Raw genomic sequence first — 18,012 nt, forward strand, 5'->3', positions numbered from 1 at the left:
CCCACTGTCATTCATTCAAAATCTTAACACCGGTCTACCACCTGTTTTATATTGTCCTCCTTGGCCCCTAGAGCCACCTTCACTTCACTGATGGCCACTTTCAGACTATTTAAATTAAACCCATCACTCACCAGAAGTACATCCACTCTGCAGCTGCTACCTGTCTTATATAAAAAACGTCTCACCTCCCTCCCCCATACAGACTGGCAACCAGTGGATACCAAATTTTCAGTGACAAGCAATTCTTTTCCTACGGTACTGAGAATCGTACTGAAGCATCAGCAGAGTATATCAACCCTTCCAACCCTGACTTAAACAGAACTCCTCTACCCCTATTCAGTTGTCCACCAAAATTATGCAGTATCTTTGTGTGTCCTTATGGCCATCTTGTTTTCAATCCCTTGACCTCTGGGTGACATTCCTGTATAAGACCCAGATGCAAGACCTGTCCTATACATCTGCCAACCATTCCTAGACCAATTCTATCACTGGCATCACTCATCACAACTAGAGCCACACATGGAAGCAGTCACAGCATATAACTATGTTGAAAGTACTATGCAGCATTCTATGTAGATATGAGCACTAAACTATCCACTCACATGAACAGAAATTGTCAAACCGTGACTGAAAGTTAGCATGCTATGCAAGTGGTTGTACTCAGCATTTGTTTTACATGCCATGCTACTTGGATTCTTGCCAACAGCCTTAAGTTTTTGTGAATGTTGTGGGTGGGAAATCTCCCTTCTACATATCGTTCATTCCAGTTAAGATTTCAATATTTGCTAACTCTTGTGCCACACTTGTCCTCCTTCTCTTCTCCCTTCATGTTATCAACTAATTTCACCAATTGTTCCCATAACATGCTCTTACTTTTCCTGTTTCCTCTATCTACTACTCCATCCTTACTCATAACTTTGAACCTTTCGATATCTCCTATATGTATCTACGAGTTTGTATTGTTACCCCAGTACTCTCCCATTTTCCTCTCTGTTTTCATCCTGGCACACCTATCCCTAACTTGACCTTGCAAAACAGTTACATGTTCCATCCCAGCACTATCCTTCATAACCCCCCCCCCCACCCCACCTACTGTACCATTCATCCATCTCCTCACTCTACATATATCTCTGTTCGCCCACCACTTATCCCATTTGACATCATTGCCGACCTCATTTAGATAAACAGCATTGCAATACAAGAGCCTGTGCTGAGTTGAGCATGTGCATTGGTAGTCCTAATAAAGGACATTCTCCAAAAATAAAGCATTTTTGTCTTTTATAAGCAATTACCTACTGTTCAGAATTGCTTCTATTTGGCGGGCAGTGTTCTATCCTACATACATACTATCTCTATTCCTGGATTTTCAGTTACTGATATTGCATGTACATGCACAGTTGTACATTATATGTAGATCTGAGTGTATATGTGTATTGATTTTAGGAATATAATAAGGAGAAAGTTAATATCTTTCCATCAAGTGATCCTAGAGTATGTGTAACAATTCTGTGTGTCATAGCTCAATGATTTGGGTTTAAGTACACCACTGTGAATCAAATACATAGCTGTATGAATACCATTATTATGATGAATTATGAATGCAGATTTACCGTTTGGAAGAGGAACATATATCCTTTTCTCAAATCTTCGGCGAAATGCCTCATCAATGTTCCATGGATGGTTGGTTGCTGCTAGTACCATTATCACCTTGTTATCTGAACTGAAAAATTTTTTAGAGCACTTTTGTTATTTCTGTATCATGGAGGAATTACACACACACACACACACACACACACACACACACACACACACACACACACACACACACACCTAAGAAATGCTCATAGACTTGATGCACGTGCAGACACATGAAAAGACAAATGGCCAGGTATGATATTTACTGCACTATGGCTATAATGCCCTTTAAGACCTGATTTAAAGATTGTTATGTATCCATATTTGATCTTCAGCTGTACCCTGATCAGAAGATTTATATTTGTTATCATTGGAAGAATTATATGCAAGGTAAAAGTGAAGTTTTTGTGTGCTTGGAGGCTTTATTTAATATATGTGCAATGTAACTTGGCATTTTACATGGGGGATGCAGGAAGCAGGGGAGTAGGTATAATCCTCTCCATTACTCCTAGCACAGTGTAAAAGGTTACAGTGCACATTTTGTAGTGACAATTCTTCTTGTTAGTTTGATCACATGGTCAAAGAGAATTACATGTAGCAAAGTATGCTACATTTGCATCACTGTGTAAAAAAGCTTCTTGTGTTCCAATACTGATTTAGAGATGGCTGTAGATCACACTTGAAATCAATAATTGTATAAACACAATCAGTGATTATTGTCTGGTATAATAAAAGACAGAAAAACAACTAATTTTTTCAGTCATTGCCCTACAATTATCTTTTATTTCACAAAAGATGCACACTGTTTACTTATTGGTTTTAACCTATATTTATTAATACATAATATATTTCCATAGAAACATTGAAATTAAAAAATGAAAGCAGTTAATCAACTCAGTTCCTGCAAAATCATTTTTCTATTGTGACAACAGAAAAATTGTAACAGACTAGTACTTGAACCTGGATTTAAATTAGACTCATAAATAATAATACAGTAGTAATTTGATTAATGAATCTGTTTCGTAGTTTTCAATGTTTCCATGGATGTTAACGTCCTTGGGTTGGTGGTACAGGGTACAATGTCCATTACCCCTGTGATGCTGCTACCATGTATGCCTTGGAAGAATCTCTTGTTGTAATGTTCAGAAGAAATACAAGGGGAATAACAATCATACTGAGGCTTTGGGTCACTCTTGGAGACATAACTGGATAGGCTTGCATAACCACAGTAACCAGATGTGTCTCAAAATTGTGATAAATATTGTCTATTCAACTCTTCTATGGTATAAATGGAATTGTCCAAAAAATATACGTCTACACACACACTCTGCCAACTACTGTGACATGCATGACAGAGGGTACTTCTCACAGTATCACACACTACAGTTTCTTCCCAGTTAATTTGCATATGCAGTGTGGGAAGAATGACTTTGTGTACGTTCCAATTAAACTAATTTTGTATTTGCAGTTGGTATATGAGTGAATCTTTTAGGCATCTGCAATACATTCCTAGATTCCATATATATTAATATTTCTTGAAACTTTGTGAATAGGCTTTCACAGGATACTTGGTCTCCATTTTAAAGCATCTGCCAATTCAAGTTTTTCAGCATTTTCGATGGTCTCCTTCGAGTCAAACAAACATGTGACCACTTGTATAAGTTCAGTATCCCCAATAAGTCCTGTTTGGTATGGTTTCCACACACTTCAACAATATTGTGCTGTGGAACACACAAGTGTTTTGGAAGCAGTCACCTTTGTAAACTGATAGCATTTTACCTAGGCCTATACATTTTCTGGCCAGTTACATTATCACAACACATTATTACACCCACATAATAGGATGAATGGACTGACTCCAACTGTGACTGCTGCTTATGCCATTGCTGTTTCTGTTGTGTGAATATTTCTTGTTATTTATTTTGTTTGCTTCAGTTGTAAAATTAATACCGTATTTTCAGAACAGGTACTTTGTTGTTAATGATTTTATCCTTTTTGAAGTGCTAGAAACCTGTTGCTTATTGTAATAATTAAGGAAGAATCATTCGCAATTCTTTTCACAGTTTTAAATGTTTTTTTAGTCGTAATATATTGTTCAGTTCTCGTAAAGGTTTTCTTTGCAGGGAATTGGTTTTTGCATAATTTAGCGCCAATTTTTTTGTCTCTGCATATTTCGCCATCATTTTATAGCTTCTGTCAACGGAGTTCGTCGATTTTACTTCTTAAATCTTTAACTTCATCAATGAGCATACTGATAAAAAATGTAAGTACCATCTTTGTTATTAAAATTTAGCCCTAGCTCATCTTCCATGCACAACCATATCTTCCATTTTGAATTCACATTTGCACAAGAGAAATGAAGCAGTTTTATATTTGATGCACACAATTCCTTTAAAGGAACGATTTCCACAGTAGCAAAGACCTGAAACTCTTCGACTTAACGTCACATTTTGTTTGCTTCTGTACTCTCGAATTTCTCTGATTCTACATGTCTCTTTTCCATAATTTTTGATATTACAGTGCAAGCTAGACACGTCCTGTCACTAAATATGTTGATTTTTTTTTTTTTTTTTGCATGTTCAACACGTATTTGCTCATAGTTTACTTTTGTTTGTCGAGCAATTCGACTGATTGTTGGTGCTTAACGCCAAGATGGGGAAACGTTCTGCAGCTCAGAATTTTCATTTATTACATGCGAAATCTTATGTCTTATAAAGCCCAATTTTTTTCTAAATTTGTAATGCATTCTTTCAATTTGACTGTCATAATCCCCATAAATAGGCTACCTGTTTTTATGGCAGAATTGAAACTTTTAGTTCGCAGCTCGTGGTCGTGCGGTTGCGTCCTTGCTTCCCGCATCCAGGTTCCCGGGTTTGATTCCCGGCGGATCAGGGATTTTCTCTGCCTCGTGATGACTGGGTGTTGTGTGGTGTCCTTTAGTTAGTTAGGTTTAAGTAGTATTAAGTTCTAGGGGACTGATGACCATAGATGTTGAGTCCCACAGTGCTCAGAGCCACATTTTTTTTTTTTTTTTTTTTTTTTTTTTTTTTTCCCCCCCCTTGGTAGAATAGAATAGAAACTTTATTGTCTCATAACATCTAATTGTAAGTGTACAGAATAATTACAGGTATTTTGTGATTTTAAGTACCACAAAATGGTTTAAAATAATCATGTTGAAAATAAAGTAAAATTAAGAATAATTATTTACTTAAAATACTTTTTTAGCATGACAGAATAAAATGTAACATTATAGAACTACTGCATAGCTTGAGTGTTTTGTAAGCAACCTCCTTTGTAAACAGATTATGTATTCTTAGTGTACTACCAATGAGACAAAGTCTGCCACTTACTTTATCTACAACTATGCTTAGGCAATTTCTCCATGTAATATAACTACAAATTGTTACAACCTTGTATTTGTACAAGTTGACTGATTCGAGTTGTGACTGATTGTTATTGAAGTTGATGGATACGACTTTTTTCATTTTGGGAAATGCAAAATTTTATATTTCTGAAAATTTAAAGCAAGATGTGAATCCTTACACCACTTTTAAATCTTATTAAGATTTATCTCAGTAACTGTGCAATTTTTTCAGGCAGTTCTTCATTACACATAAATGCATCTGTTAAAAGTTTGAGGTTAAAAGAAATGGCTCTGAGCACTATGGGACTTAACATCTAAGGTCATCAGTCCTCTAGAGTTAGAACTACTTAAACCTAGCCACCCACGGTGGCTGAGCGGGTCTAGGCGCTTCAGTCCGGATCCGTGCGACTGCTACAGTCGCAGGTTCGAATCTCCTGCCTTGGGCATGGATGTGTGTGATGTCCTTAGGTTAATTAGGTTTAAGTAGTTCTAAGTTCTAGGGGACTGATGACCTCAGATGTTAAGTCCCATAGTGCTCAGAGCCATTTGAACCATTTGAACTTAAACCTAACTAACCTAAGGACATCACACACATCCATTCCCAAGGTAGGATTCGAACCTGTGACTGAAGCAGCCGCGCGCTTCTAGACTGAAGTACCTTGAACCGCTCGGCCACAATGGTTAGTGTTTGAGGTTATTATGAGTATTGTCTGATAGGTCATTAATATGCAACGTGAACAGCAAGCATCCCAAGAAACCTACCTATGGGTTGCCTGAAGATACTTTTACATTTGTTGATGGCCCTCTAGCCAAGATAACATGCTTCATCCTCTCCACCATGAAATCCTCAGTAAGTCATAAATTTTAATTGATATCCCACAGAATCATACTTCCGATAAGAAGTTTAGGTGAGGTACTGAGTGAAATGCTTTTCAAAATTCAAGAAATAATGCATCTGCTTGACTACTTTGCTCCATAACTTTCCAGATATCATGTGAGAAAAGTGTGAGTTGGGTTTGCATGAACAATGCTTTTTAATCCATGCTGGTTGCCTTGCAAGAGGTGATTTTGTTTGAAGTCCTAGTTATGTCTGAACTCAGAATATGTTCTAAGTTTCTATAATGATGCATGTCAATGATATTGGACATTAGTTTTGTAGATAACTTTTGCTATCCTCCTTGTAGATGGGTGAGAGCTGTGCTTTCTGCCAACTACTGGACACAGTTTTTTTTGTTTGAGAGATCTATGGTATATAATATTTTTACGAGGGGCACTAACTCAGCCACAAATTCTGTATAGAATCTAATAGGAATTCTATCAGGTCATGGAACTTCATTCAGTCTTAGCGGTTTAAATTTTTTCTTAATAGTAGTCACCCTAATATCTATATCACCAATCTTGGCAGTGGTGCAAGCATTAAATTGGGATAGTACTCCTGGAGTTCAGCATTTCTGCTTTTTAGGAGTGCTATTAACCCTGGTGCTTTGTTGCAAGTGCTTCAGCAATTGATACTGATAACTAGGACTTCTATACTTTTTTGGGTGGATAGGGGGAAGGTGGCAAGGGGAGTGCATTAATTTTGACCTTACACTGATGCTTTTACAGGTGTCATTACTCAGACAGCATGAAGAGTCAGGTAATATAAAAAAAATCTTTTGTGCACCCCACAAACCATCAACTGTCTTGGTAACAGCTTCTGATGTGTAGTGCACACCTGACACATCTAGACAGACCCTAGATTTCTCTACTCTATGGTGCAATTCTAAGAATTTGTAGCCTAACTTGTCGCAGAACCTCCAAAGTCAAAGTGATTCAAGCCGCCTTCTCAACTGAGAACCAGGGGAAATGCTGCAGAATGTATGTCTGTGAAAATGGCTATTCTTTTCAGCCTTTCCTTCCAGTTGTGGAAGGATTCAAGTATGATTTTGAAGCTTGCCTGACAAGCACTGTTTGTTCAAATATGCTCCACAATACACAGTTGTCTGTTCCTTCAATGGGTGCTGGAACGGCCTCCTCAGAATGTTGAATGGGCATACGTGTGGAGTGCGTGTGGTGATCCTTCCCATCCTTTGCTGAAATTTTTCTAAGGGTACAAGTATTCCTGTATGTTATAAGTGTCAGTGCTTAATAGACCCCATACTCTTTTAAATTTTCTCCCCTTGACATGATACACAGCAGATTCCTAAATAAGTGAAGTGAGTCTTACTGGCTCAGTTTCAGTTTCAGTGAAAGACAGAACCTTGAATTCGTTGGTTGGGGGTGGGGTGGGTGGCTGTAAAACCTTGAGTTCTCTCTGGTCCCTGTCTCCTCTGTACAGGGCCCTGAGACCTATCACACCATCCACAATGGCGAGTAGTGATAGATCCTGTACTTGCTGTAGAGGAAACAATGGGAGGATTGTATTCGAGGTATCATTGGTATCTTTGGTACATGTTTCTCTGTAGCCCTCCAAGTACACCTGTTTGGTGCAGCTCTAGTCATCTAACAGTTGTCAGATCTGTTTCCAGCTGTCTACAAACAGTAAGTAACTCATCGCAGGCCTAAGAACAACATTCGCAGTTGAGCGTATTGTGACTCATGGAATGTTTCACAAAAGAGTAAACTTATAACTTTAAATGAAGCTTGCTGATTTGTGTTTAATTTTGGGATTTGTTATGCTACAAGTATTACAAGTGCCCATTAAGAACTGAATCAATTAACACACAAGGAAGACATTTCTATTATGACAAAAGAAAAACCTGGGATAAAATCTGCTGATTTCCTGAAAGAATTTGTTTTCTGGGGTTACACTCACTAGCAAACTCAGCTAACCAACTAAAAAATAGTGGACATGTGCAGTGCACAGTCTGTTATTTTTCAGAGTGTTTTGAAACTTGTTCTTATTTTGAGTTTTAAACACCAGTGGAGTAGTTTGGCATTTTCTGTGACAGAATGAAGCACATTTTGTTTCAAGGAAAAAATCTGGTCAGATATTCTTTAATTTATAGAGTAGCAGTTGTAGTGACCAAGAGTGCATAACAGCTGGGACACCCAAAAATCCAATACACTACCTGGGAAAATATAGGCTATATTTAATATCCCTTGTATTTACTAAAAATACATCAACACTCAACAGATTCTTGAGAGTATCAAGAAATCGGCACCCTGAATCATGTCATCTGAGTGTTTATCAGTTAAAAAAAGTCTCAGATGAGGACAGGAATCTATTTAGTGCCAAAACAGTATGCTGAGGAATGACACAATAATAAAATAATAAACAGTTACATTTTCTCTCTCTCTCTCTCTCTCTCTCTCTCTCTCTCTCTCTCTCTCTCTCTCTGTGTGTGTGTGTGTGTGTGTGTGTGTGTGTGTGTGTGTGTGTGTGTGTGTGTGTGTGCATGTTTCAGAACTGCTTATTGTATTTTATGTGCAAAATTTTCGCACTGTCAGCTCATCTGGAATTCACAACAATGGCTTAGGGACTACATATGTTTCACAATCTCTGCATTATTAATCTTCCAATGTGCCTGTACCCTAACCTTTTTCTTTTCTCAGACTCTACTCAAGCACTGATTGCAGTGTCAACCAACTTATATCTTCATTCACACAGGCAACACTTGTCCATATAACTTAATTAATGGATGTTTCTTTACCATTTGAAGTAAATATGGTGTTCATACCTGTTAGAATTAAGACCATCCATTTGAATCAACAGTTCTGCCTTAAATCTTCGGGAAGCTTCATGTTCTGAATCTGTACCATGTTGTGAACACAGTGAATCTATTTCATCTATAAAAATAGTGCTTGGGGCATAAAAGTGAGCCTGAAATATAATGCATATTATTAAGGAAATATCTTATTCATTGCAGCAAATTAAAATGTTCAAGTTGAAAAACTGGTATGAGTGAGACCCAGAAAACAAAATCACTTTGAAAAATTAATACAAGTATTCAATCACTATTCCAATCATATTGCCTTTTTTCTACATGTCATTATATTTTGAAATGTACATTGTGTATTTGTAATGTAGCAGTATGAGCTGTTAGCCTAGAATATACAGTATATTATAAGAAATGAGTTGATTGGCATATATTTTAGATAAACTTGTTCTACCAATATTGAAACATGTAGGCAACAAATTAGCTTTATGTGATCATATGAACTGAATTATTTGTTATAAAGTACAGGCCACAGCATATGCAGTGGATCTCCTGAAACACTGCTTTACAGAGACACTTTAATGGAGCATTATGATGTGGAGATGCTTGTGTCAAAGTTACTCTCAACTATTTTTAAATAATTAATATTTTTGATATTTATATCCAGTCTGACAGGACAGTAGCACTGAGCATTTTCCTAACTATGGGTATCAGAGTCTAGGTGTACAATGAATATCCTCTTTAGTTTCTTAATATTCAATCTGGAGTTGCCAAACTTGATTATCTATATTTCTAGTTTCACACTATGCTCCACTTTTTTCTGAGTTGTTGGCTACCCTCTCCATCACTTTCGTCTTCTAGTTTTTAAATCTTTTCCATTGGCTTCATTATTTATTTATTTCTTATCCTGTGACAATATGACTTTTTTGACTTGGGAACCTGGTTGGGTCTCCTGCATATCTCTTAAATTGCCCCTTTTCTTTCAGCCCTTTCTTCTATTTTAGTCAATAAAGGAACATCTGATTCCAAAGTCTACTATCTTTATCATCTGCTGTTCTTGTGTTTTTCTACTGGAACCTCATAAGTGTCAATTTTCCATTTCAGTTTAGAATTATTAATATTAGTTGAACTGAGAACAAAGAGTATCAACTTAGTTTACAAATTCCAAGGATTTTAGAAAAGGGAAGGGAAGGGAAGAAAATGCATTGAAACGTGTAAAATAAAGTGTGAGAAGGATGATGCACTGAAAGAATCAGCTCAGAGGACATTAAAAAAATCAGAGTGTAGCAACAAGCATATCAATTCTGAAGAAATTAATGAAATGCTATTAAAAACAAAATAGTGTACAATGTAAATGCCTTGAAGTTGTTCTCAGAATGAAACATTAAACCTGAAGTAAACTTTAAGCAACAATAAAAATTCCCAATGGGTTAAAGCTTTATGTCAGACTGAGACCTGAGTATAGATCTTTGCTTGCCTTCCACATAAGTCACATAATTTTAACCTTTCAGGAATATTTCTCTGCAATAAATGTTATACTACAGAGTAATAATTTAGTTTTGCCAGCACTGTGATCTAGATTGTTCCAGCTTGAATGCAAATGGAGTAGAGAGTATTAAAATGTACTATTAGAATCTGCACAGTTTCAGTTTTTTAACTCAACTGTCCTGTTCTTGAGATTAATAGCAAATTATACCAAACCAACTCCAAAAAGACATACTGTGCTGCATGGTTTGTTTGTAGAAATATGCTCTATAATCTCCTCAGGCTCTGTAACACTAACAGTGCTGTCTTCCCTACTAGATGTGTTGAAGACAGGATTCTTCATTATAATGTCAAATGTAAATATATGTAGTGTTAATGACAGTCTACTTTTATGACAGTGATAGAACTGATTTGTTCTTTATATAATTAGGACAACTGCAAATGAGTATTTACCCATATACAAAAGAGGGCACTACTTTTTAAAAAATCTGCTTACTTCTAAAAAATAAATTATTATCCATGAACTGGAAAAAAGGAAAGTTACTTTATTTAGACCATTATGGTCTATGGTATGCATATTCCTATTGCTCTCTGAAAAACCCTCAAGTTTTGTACAGATTCTGCATTATCTCACTAACATAAGCATAACTGATAAATACACAAACTGCAAGCTTTACTTTTCATACACGTCAGATGCTTACTTTCGAAATTTAGTGTACCAAAGCAACCCAGGCCACTTTTGTTCCTATATTTTTTTTTCTTATGCTGCATACACTGCCATTGTCTTCAAATGTCTGAAATACAGCTTTTCAACTGGTTCTATAACTTCATTGTTAATTTGTACAATTTTTTTCCTGTGTACTGATTACAAACCATTTGCAGGCAAACAACACAATGTCATCAGCAAAATGAAGATTGTTCTGTTACATTCCATTAACAAATATTTTTCACCATATGTACCTGAAAACATCACCTAGGGCTGCTGTGAATAGCATCAGTGATACAAAACTCCGTACATGCTTCATTTCTCAATATTAAAAATCCCGTTATCCTGGTTAAATCTAATGATAGTCATTGCAGTGGTTTATGCATTCATCAGCATAATAACATAGGTTGAATCAATGTATTGTCTGTCAAGGACTGTCAGAAGAGAATTTACTGACATTAAATTTAAAGCTTTCTCAAAATCTCTGAATCGTAGGCAAAGTGCAACTACTTTCATGACTTATAAATGGTTGATTGTGCTATACTGACTTCTAAAACCAGATTGCTACTTTGACTGATTAAAAGTGATTTTTATGCAGTTCGTGAAAACTTAAGTGAATTTCCATTATTGTATAAGCGTACCATTTCAAATAATAGTCGCACAAGCTTTTCTGAGTCTCCACGGTATTTTGAGGTAAGTGTTGCTGAAGAAATATTGAAGAATGTTGAACCACACTCAGCTGCAACTGCCTTAGCCAACATAGTCTTTCCTGTTCCTGGAGGTCCCACCATAAGAATTCCTTTCCATGGTCTTCTTATTCCACAGAAGAAATCAGGCATCAGCATTGGGAGTACCATGGCTTCCTGAAACATAGAGTGCTTTTTCAGCCTATGTAAATGTCAATATGCCATTCACTGGTCAGTAATTGATGATTATATAGAACATTCATTCTGGAAGTTCTCCATTTATCAGAAAGAAATGAGTTTGTAAATTAATAATAAAGTAGATTTAATGGCAATGTATGTTCTGGAAATAGAAATAATTTCACTTGACTGATGCATGTTCTTTGAGGATCTTGGAAAGAATATTTGTAACATTCTCATAGTGGATTTTTTGGCTTCAAAATTAAATTAGTTACGCCAACTTTCTCACTGTATGTCCTACTCAGTTAAGTAACTAAAAATATGACTCAATTAAAATAAAGTAAGTAAAACAGATTTCTTAATAGCACAGGTTTACAGAGCCAGTTTTTCTACAACAGAATATTTGCATCTGTATGAGGTCAGATATATATGCTGATGGGAAACTGATTGCTACCACATTGGAGTAATAGCACTTTTGTTGTTTCACTGAATTGAGTGTTTCAGTATGGTACATGACTGAAATGTAGTCAGACCATGCACTGGCTGTACACAGAACAGCTGCACACAGAAAGGCAACATGTTTGACTGACAAGTGACACAAGTCAGATGCGAGGGACAGCTTCATCCCTGAAGCTATACAGGTACTGGAGCTTTCATTGGCCACAATTTCCTGTATATACAGTGGCTATGTTGATCCAGGTAATACTGCAACTACAGTTATCAAAATTTAGCTGGTAGGGATTTCCATCACTGGGCTGAGAATTTAACCTTAGATAGACAAACCACAGCCCTCCAGATCACTTGCTATTTTTGTACACAATATTTGGGAAACAATACCATCAAGACCTATCGCATCACCATAAGGTACAAAAACCGCCATCACACAATAAACAATTTGCAAACCACACCTCGCAAACCAGAGCAATTAGCATAAGGGCAAAAACACTGCAAATGGATGCTCAACAAAAGGTAAAAGGTCACTAAGGCAGATGAGTTCCAGTACAGAATTGCATATTTCAAAATGTGTGTGTAATCCTATAACGATCAAGATGCAGTCTAATAAGTGGTAGTCTCTTCATGTGATGAAACTCATATGAGACTGAACGTGACCTCTGGTGCATGTACTCCTATCATTCATAGGCTAAGGATTCAGGTAGTGGCTGGCAGATCATGTGTTTATATTTGTGATTTATAGGGTCCTACTGGAGATATGTATTTTCAGCATGATAATAATACACCCATCAAAAAAAGTTTTGCATCACCTCGGTTCCAAGAGTTCCAGAACCTGTACAGAAAATTGGAATAGAGATCAACATAAACATAATTTCTGCCCTTTTTATTGCTCATAAAGGCCACATATTGCATGTTGTACCACCACACAGCGAGACCTTCAGAGGTGGTGGTCCAGATTTCTGTACACATCGGTAGCTCAAATACCAAGTAGGATGTCCTGTTGCATTGATGCATGCCTGTATTTGTCATGGCATACTAGCCACAAGTTCATCAAGGCACTGTTGGTCCAGATTGTCCCACACCTCAATGGCGATTTGGTGTAGATCACTCAGAGTGGTTGATGGGTCTCGTTGTCCATAAACAGCCCTTTTCAATCTATCCCAGGCATGTTCAGTAGGGTTCATGTCTGGATAACATGCTAGTCACTCTAGTTGAGCAAAGTGATTATCATGAAGGAAGTCATTCACAAGATGTGCACGATTGGGGTGCGAATTGTTGTCCATGGAGACAAATGCCTCGCCAATATGCTGCCGATATGGTTGCACTATCAGTTGGAGGATGGCATACACGTATCGCACAGCTATTACAGCACCTTCCATGACCTCCAGTGGTGTATGTCAGCCCCACATAATGCCATGCTAAAACATCAGGGAATCTCTGCCTTGCTGTACTTGATGGACAGAGTGCATTCAACCTGACTGGGTTGCCTCCATACAGGTCTCCGACGATTGTCTGGTTGAAGGCATATGCGACACTCATTGGTGAAGAGAACATGATGCCAATCCTGAGCAGTCCATTCAGCATGTTTTCGGGCCCATCTGTACCACATTTCATGGTGTCATGGTTGCAAAGATGGACCTCGCTATGGACGTTGGGAGTGAAGATGAGCATCATGCAGCCTATTGCGTGCAGTTTGAGCCGTAACACGACGTCCTGTAGCTGCATGAAAAGCATTATTGCACATGGTGGCGTTGCTGTCAGGGTTCCTCTGAGCCATAATCTATAGGTAGCAGTCATCCACTGCAGTAGTAGCCCTTGGGTGGCCTGAGCGATGCATGTCATGAACAGTTCTTTTTCTCCCTGTAACTCCTCCATGTCCAAACAACATTGCTTTGGTTCACTCTGAGACTCCTGGACACCTTCCTTGTTGAGAACCCTTCCTGGCTGAAAGTAACAATGTGGACATGATCAAACTGTGGCATTGACCATCTAGGCTTGGTTGAACTACAGACAACATGAGCCGTGTACCTCCTTCCTGGTGGAATGACTGGAACTGATCGGCAGTCGGACCCCCTCCATCTAATAGTCACTGCTCGTGCGTGGTTGTTTAAATCTTCAGGCAGGTTTAGTGACATCTCTGAACAGCCAAAGGGACTGTGTCTGTGATACAATATCCACAGTCAATGACTATCTTCAGGAGTTCTGGGAACTGGGGTGACACAAAACTTTTTATGATATGTGTAAATACCCACATCATCACATCACTCTTGAATGTTGTCAGTGTGGTGCTCTATGGATATTAGAGTATGGTCTAATTTCAGTCCTATTGAGCAAGCCTGGGATTCTACACATCATTAGACTAGTTTCCACTAGATGTGAATCATCAATCAGTAAGAGTCCATGTGGCAACTAGTCTCTTGCAAACCCCATGCCATTACAAGTGTCCACCATCATCATGGTACTGTATGTTACTAAGGAAATGTGTATCATTCCATTACTCTTCAGTGTCTATTTCATTGATGTATACATCTTCATAAACAATAAATAATGCACAGTATGTGAATGTCTAAGTACCTCCACACTTGTTCACCTATATCTTAGTTCTTCATCGTGATCATAGATGTTAACCTCGAAACTTTATTATTAGGATTTTTGCTGACAAATTTTGTGTATTGTGCTTATATGCAAAGTTAACCATCTGAAATGTTAGCCTGTCATCTGAAACATCAGGAACTTTACGCCATACTTTCTAAAATGAAAGCAGCTTCTTGTACCTTTACTTATTTTCTTCAAGTGCTACTAAACACACTTAAGAACCAAAGAAACCAATTCACCTGTCTAATATCATGTAGGCCCCCCAAAAGCATGCAGAAGTGCCACAACACAATGTGGCATGGACTTGACTAATGTCTGAAGTAGTGCTGGAAGGAATTGACACCATGAATTCTGCAGGGCTGTCCATAAATCTGTAAGAGTACAAGGGGGTGGAGATCTCTTCTGAACAGCATGTTGCAAGGCATACCAGATATGCTCAATAATGTTCATGTCTGGGGAGTTTTGTGGCCAGCAGAAGTGTTTGAACTCAGATATGTTCCTGGAGCTACTTTGTATCAATTCTGGATGTGTTGGGTGTTGTTGGAATGCACAATGGACATGAATGGATGCAGGTGATCAGACAGGATGCCTACGTACATGTCACCTGTCAGAGTTGTATCTACACATATCAGGGATCCCATATCACTCCAACTGCACATGCCCCATACCATTACAGAGCCACCACCAGCTTGAGCAGTCCCCTGCTGACACGCAAAGTCCATGGTTTTTTGAGGTTGTCTCCACACCCATAGGCGTCCATCTGCTTGATATAATTTGAAATGAGACTCCTCTGACCAGGCAACATATTTCCAATCATCAACAGTCCAATGTTGGTACTGACTGTCCTAAAGCTTTGTGTTGTGATGTTTCATTGAATGGTTCACACCGACACTTGTTGATGGCCCAGCATTGAAATCTGCAGCAATGTGCAGAAGGATTGCACTTCTATCACACTGAACAATTCTCTTCAGTCATTGTTGGTCCTGTTCTTGAAGGATCTTTTTATGGCCGCAGCAATGTTGGAGATTTGATGTTCTACCGGATTCCTGATATTCACAGTACACTCGTGAAATGGTCATACAGTAAAATCCCCACTTCATCACTACCTTGGAGATGCTGTGTCCCGTTGCTCATCTGCTGACTACAACACCGCATTCAAAGTCACTTAAATCTTGATAACCTGCCATTGTTGCAGCAGTAACCTATCTAACAACTGCGCCAGACACTTGTTGTCTTATATAAGTGTTTCCAACTAGAGCACTGTATTCTGCCTATTTGCATATCTCTGTACCTGAGCATGCACACTTTTACCATATTCTTTGGTGCTTCAGTGTATATTCTGTTAATTTAATAACTGAGGTTGCACACCAGGGTTGATATTTTGAACAGCAAAAGATTTTAAAATTTCTGATTTTTTTTACACATTTGTAAATGTATTACTGCATATTTTTCTTTTAACCACTATGCCAGACATAAACATTGTGTTTATAACTCGATGTCTACTGACACATGTTATGCAAGGATGTTGTTCGTTGGGCAGGTGAACTGACAATCTCCCATGATACTCTTACCATTATTTTACTTTATCTTACAAATCTTATATTATGCAATTGAAATCAGTTAAAAATGTTACAACTACTGGTTAGAAATAGATGTCAATGGGAATACAATAAATGAAACTCTATGTAAAAGTCTAAGCATTCAGATGGATAATAAACTGAGTTGAACCAGCATAAAGGGTAAGTTCTCCAAAAAGCTCCTATCTGTCTGCTTGGCATTTGAAAATCCCTACCACTGTGTAATCTGCAGATTGTGTTTACATACTTTCATTCAGTACTGCACTATGGTGCAGTGACATAATTTCCTGGGACAGTGCAGGAAAGGTTAAAAAAGTATTTTTTCTAAGGGCACATGCAGTTAAAATATTTTGTAAAGTTTCTAACCAAGCATTTTGCAGAATCCTCTTCATAGACTCTGGGATTTTTATACTGGTGCACCAATAAATTTACTTCCTAACATTATTTGTGGTTAATAATAAGTGCAAATTTAGACTACACATACCTGGCTAGGGTTCAAAATGTATGTGTCAGCCATGAATGTTAGCAGTAATATTGACACAGTTCATAGTAGTTATGTTACTTTCTGAAATGACCATAGGTCTCACAGAGGTCTAGGTAAGCTTTTACATAATATCCACCACAATCAATTTATGCTACATGGTGCATGTGTCATGAAGAAATTACCATGAAAGACAGTTTTCCCTAACATGTATGAATCTGGCAGTGTAAGACGATAGATAATGTTTAAATAAACAGCAATCCTGTTACAAATATGTTAATGTAGGATATGATGTCCTTTGATATTTCTGATACACCGAGCTGCTCACTTGGTAGGTATAGGAACTTTACCTACATATTGCTGTAAACACTGATAAATGTTTAGTCACTGCCAAAGAGTTTCAGAGGACTGTCATCTGCAACAATAATTTCACACTAAATGTTTAATTTTTTTCTCTGTTGCTATTGCCATATTGTTGAAAAACACTAAAATTTAATTTATGCTGACTGGTCTAAGCTATATGACATATCATGTTTTTACATGTCACCTAGAAAGCAAGAGCAGCTTTCTATATTCATTATTGAATGAGTTATCAAGAATGAAGTATGGATCACATCAACATTATATTCAGTTGATAAAAAGTTAGTTTCAGTATAAATTTTGTAGTCTGATCAGCCTGAAGTAATTACATGCAGAACTGTGAGTAGTATAAAATGTCTATTTTCCCTAGCTTACTATTACTCCGTGAAGAAATGAGATCTATCTGTTTGTTGAGAACAGAGAAGGTCACTCTTCCAGGTGAAGCACCATACATTAGTATTTGTGATTATGGGGCAACTATTCACAAGTCTGAGCTGCAAGAGATGGCTGTCATGTATGTGTGAGGTGTGCTTGCTTGTGTGAATGAATGTGTGTGTGTTTTCTTATTAAAAAAGGCTTTGGCCAAAATCTAAATGTGTAATAATATTTTCATTGTGCCTGTCTCCAGCTCAACATGTCATCTTTATGGTGTGTAGCAATCTATCCTTTTCTTATACAGCTGATATTTCAACCTGGTGTTTCCATTGTTTTATACATGAGTGATTTCAGTTCAATAACCTATTCTTTATTATGAATTATGGGAATATTCTGCATCTAAGAAAAAATAAGGATTTTTTAAACCACTATGCTTAGAATACTATCAGAAATTCCTATGCGTCTTATGTGTGATTAACA

General features: G+C 37.5%; 1 protein-coding gene across 1 annotated transcript in view; it reads right to left on the reverse strand.

Annotated features, from left to right (window-relative positions):
* Positions 1 to 18,012, reverse strand: part of LOC126470863 (katanin p60 ATPase-containing subunit A1-like) — a 62,084-nt gene that overhangs the window by 29,980 nt on the left and 14,092 nt on the right. Inside the window, exons 9-12 of the mRNA XM_050098879.1 lie at positions 11,470 to 11,691; positions 8,659 to 8,801; positions 4,264 to 4,275; positions 1,611 to 1,720 (exon numbers count right to left, since the gene is read on the reverse strand). Coding sequence (XP_049954836.1) covers positions 1,611 to 1,720; positions 4,264 to 4,275; positions 8,659 to 8,801; positions 11,470 to 11,691 — 487 coding nt within the window. The remainder of the gene's footprint in view (positions 1 to 1,610; positions 1,721 to 4,263; positions 4,276 to 8,658; positions 8,802 to 11,469; positions 11,692 to 18,012) is intronic.

This window comes from Schistocerca serialis, chromosome 3, assembly GCF_023864345.2.
Source record: "Schistocerca serialis cubense isolate TAMUIC-IGC-003099 chromosome 3, iqSchSeri2.2, whole genome shotgun sequence".
NCBI classification, from domain to species: Eukaryota; Metazoa; Arthropoda; class Insecta; order Orthoptera; family Acrididae; genus Schistocerca; species Schistocerca serialis.